We start from the raw sequence: 3682 nt of genomic DNA, 5'->3' as shown, positions 1-3682 counted from the left end.
GCAGTTATTTAGGACTGAATTTCAGTAACCAATAAGTTTCCCTCCAAAAATTATTTTTAGACAAACATATTTGTGACTAAAATTCAGTCTCAGATAAGTGGTCCAAGTATTAAGGACTGATTATTAGTCACGGATATCAGTCACAAAAAAATCAGTCTCTAATACAATTAGTAACTAATAAATTAGTCCCAGATACTATGCGCCTCCAAGGGGTCCGAAACCGGATTGGACATCCGGTTCACTCCTAGACCAACCCGCAGAATGGAGAGAGGATTTATTTCACGAACAAATGTGTAGGTCCCATTTGAACAGGATCTGATCAACTGGAACATAGATGAATCGGATATGATCAATGCACGGAATTCATTGAATCAAACTACAGATGTACGATAACAAATTCAACTCTGAAATACTGTCTGATCTTTCATTAATCGAATATGAAAGTACACAAGCTCCTTTGAAAGGTCAGACTGACATGAGTTCTCTAGAGAGTCAAAATAGCAAAAGTTACAAATGAACAGTTCGGCTAGCTATTTATAGGTAGTAGCATCAGGATAGGGAGAGTGCTGGGCTAGCCGATCGGCTAACATGCTGTTCAATCGAACACCCTGTTCGATCGGTTTGCCTGTCCGATCGCTGGGCTAGCCGATCGGTTAGCATGGTCAACAAAAGTCAGCACTTTAACATTTACGCACCATATCCTGATGTACTAGGCTATCTAATATACATACATACATATATTGTTTACAAACATTACAAAACATGACTACATTCTGACGGAAGCTACAGACGTATACACTAACAGACTCCCCCTCGGATGTAGCTGTAGTTCCTTCCAGTATAGTCTTCATTTCTTCCTGTTCCGTCTTCGCTCTTTAGCCTTTTGTCTTCTCTTTTCCTCTCTTTTTTCTAACATTCTTCGTCTTTTGTTAGTACCTTCAGTCATCCACCATTTTCTATACTCTGGGTCACCATCACGCTTTCGATCCCATTTAGGAATCTTGTTTTCTTCAGATTCAATTGGCGTCTGATCTGTTGGTGGTACATACCCCAAATTTCTTCTTCCCAACTCAGCAGCTTTCTTTGCTATCTCTTTAGACCTTTGACTTCGCTTGTATCTTTTCAAGAACTCATCAATTTCAATGTTTCTCCATTTAGTCTTCCAATATCTACCAGAATTGATGTCTTGAGCAAAGCAAACATCTACAATCGTTTGATACTGCATTGCTTGAGTTTTGTCTCTCTTTTCATAAACAATCTTGTTAAGAAATAAGTAATCAATGTCTTTCTTTGAGCAGTTAACTAGCCACATTGGATCCAAAATGCTGATTCTTCGAGATTTTCCAGTGGACTTGTCATAAAGAGAGATGACTGCCTCAGCTGTTGTTTCATTGTATAACCAACCTTGAAACAGATCATGAAAATCTTGTTCGATGGCTCTGAGAGGCATGTTCTTCAAACACTTAGGCGGCTTTACATCCAGAGTTATGTCTTTCTTTCCATTTTCCAAGTATGTGACAATCTGCTTTGGATACTGTGGCTTCCAATCAGGATAGCCATTCTCTGCTTGCCATTTAATGTAGTTCCACAGATCTTGATCATGTTGACGAACTTCAGGACCATAGTAGAACTGCTTGATGTTCTTTGTCTTTACCAACTCATCCACATCCCACCATGGTAGAGAACTAATATCAGATAAGAACTCGAAGTATTGAACTCCTTCTTCTCTCCTGATGGCATACACCTTAAGATCTTCAAGGTATCCCCACGATAGAATATCTCCCCATGATAGATTTTTGTTGTGAGTGAAGTACTGGAGAGCTCTGAGAGTTTTTCTTTCTTTAGGCATATTTTTAAACCATTTCTTTCGCTCTTCAGCAAGAATCTCTCTCGGAATAGTTTCAGGAACACCTTCTGTGGAGATCTTTTCAACAATTTTTCTTTTAATTTCATCTTCATTTCTGTCTTTGAACATCTCAGCAAATGAAGGAAACGTTTCATCAACCCCAGCATAATGAAAATCAATTTCATCTTCGGATGAATCTGAAGAATCTTCAACAATCACATCATCATAATGATCTGCTTCATATGCATATCTAGGCTCAAAGTCTTTTGCTGGTGACTGAGGAATCTCATCCTCAATATCAAACTTAAACTTTCCTTCTTCTAACCCCAACTCTTCTAGCATTTCACCTCTAGTTCTTCTAACCTCAACCTCACCTTCTTGTTGAACATTCAAGTAAATAACAGTTGGGTTTGAGAGGAATACCTAATCAACATGCTGCTTTCCTGATGATGAAGCTTCATTTTGTAAATCATCCTCTTGTTCATTGATCTCATCATTCATCAATTCATTGATTCTTTCTTGAACAATTGGATCTCTGATCAATAACCCGGAAGCACCCTCATTGTTATCATCATCTCCCTTATCATCTTTATCATCATGATCATCAGGCTTGTCATCCTTTTCATCATTATCATCTTCATTTTCTTCTTCATCATCTCCAAATAGCTTTACATCGGAGTCATCATCAACGATTTCTCCACGAGCTTTCTTTCCCTTTCTTCTCCTTTCTTTAACTTTCATTTCACGAGCAACTTGTTGAACATTGTAAGGCACTGGATAGGCATCACCAACAAGTACGAACTGATCTGTCTTCCACTCTAATAACAACATTTCTCTAGCCTTTTTCTTTATTTGAATAACAGCCACTTTTCTAAGAACATTTTCAGCATCCAAAGGCTCAGAAGACTCTCCAACCATCATGAAGTCTTGATTAACATGTTCCTGAACATTTTCAGCATCAACCATTTCTATATCTTCTTGGTTTGATGAACCATTAATTTCAGGTTGACTTGACGATCCACCAGCATCTTGAGTATCATCAATCACACCTTTGTTCTTTTGGGTGGCTTCTTCAGCTAGACGTCTTTCACGTTCCATTCTTCTTTCTTCAGTTCTTTTCACTTCTATCTCATTGAATGCAACATGAACATCTATCTTGAAATGACTCTCCATGACAGAGTATAGCATATGAAGTTGTTCATCTTTTACCACCTTGTCTGCCTTCATGGCTTCCATCTCTAACTTCATTGCCTTCATTTCGTTTGACGAAGCTGATTAAGCGTCTGATTCACATCTTCCAACTTGTTGACTTTTTGTAACAATTCTTATACTGCTTCATTGTTGAACATGTCATAATCGTCTTCAGGAATATCTTCTGTGTAAATTCCTGTTGCTTCTGGAAGACCTTCAAAAATGTAATCAAACTTTTAATCTTTAGGATGTGACGATCCTGGTTTATCTTGTGGAGGAGGATGTGGTGTAGCAGCTTTGAATCTAGTGATTTCTACATAATCATCATCACCTCCCGTTCTTTCTCGAGCTTTCACCACCGGTTCTTCAGTATTTTTTACCTCAGATTCTTTTGGAGTTTCAATACTTTGATCTTTTTCTGTTTCAAGAACCTTAGACTTCTGAAGATGTTTCTCTTTCTTTCCACCTTTATCTTTTTGCGGTTCATCTCCTGATTTCTTTGCTCTAACATTTCTTGGAATTACTCCAGCTTGAACTGCTTTTCGTTTCTTTACTTGTTTCTTTGGCTGATCAGGACCATAAGATGAATCTTCTTCATCTGATGCTTTCTTTTTCTTTAAAGGCTTCTTCTTTAACTGAGCTTTC

At 38.0% G+C, this 3682-nt stretch overlaps 1 protein-coding gene across 1 annotated transcript; it reads right to left on the bottom strand.

Moving 5' to 3' along the window:
* Positions 1–2269: 2269 nt before the first annotated feature.
* Positions 2270–3103, bottom strand: LOC110924652 (pheromone-processing carboxypeptidase KEX1-like). The gene has a single exon (XM_022168645.1). The coding sequence runs from the start codon at positions 3101–3103 to the stop codon at positions 2270–2272; it is 834 nt and encodes a 277-aa protein (XP_022024337.1).
* Between the last annotated feature and the right edge of the window lie 579 nt (positions 3104–3682).

The sequence above is a fragment of the Helianthus annuus genome, chromosome 17 (assembly GCF_002127325.2).
Source record: "Helianthus annuus cultivar XRQ/B chromosome 17, HanXRQr2.0-SUNRISE, whole genome shotgun sequence".
NCBI lineage: Eukaryota > Viridiplantae > Streptophyta > Magnoliopsida > Asterales > Asteraceae > Helianthus > Helianthus annuus.
Note: the sequence above shows the minus strand (reverse complement) of the source record. Positions and strands in the feature narration are given on the sequence as shown.

Excerpts from the sequence above, each read along its gene's own strand:
- LOC110924652 (XM_022168645.1), bottom strand. The coding sequence starts at position 3,103 with ATGAAGGCAATGAAGTTAGAGATGGAAGCCATGAAGGCAGACAAGGTG.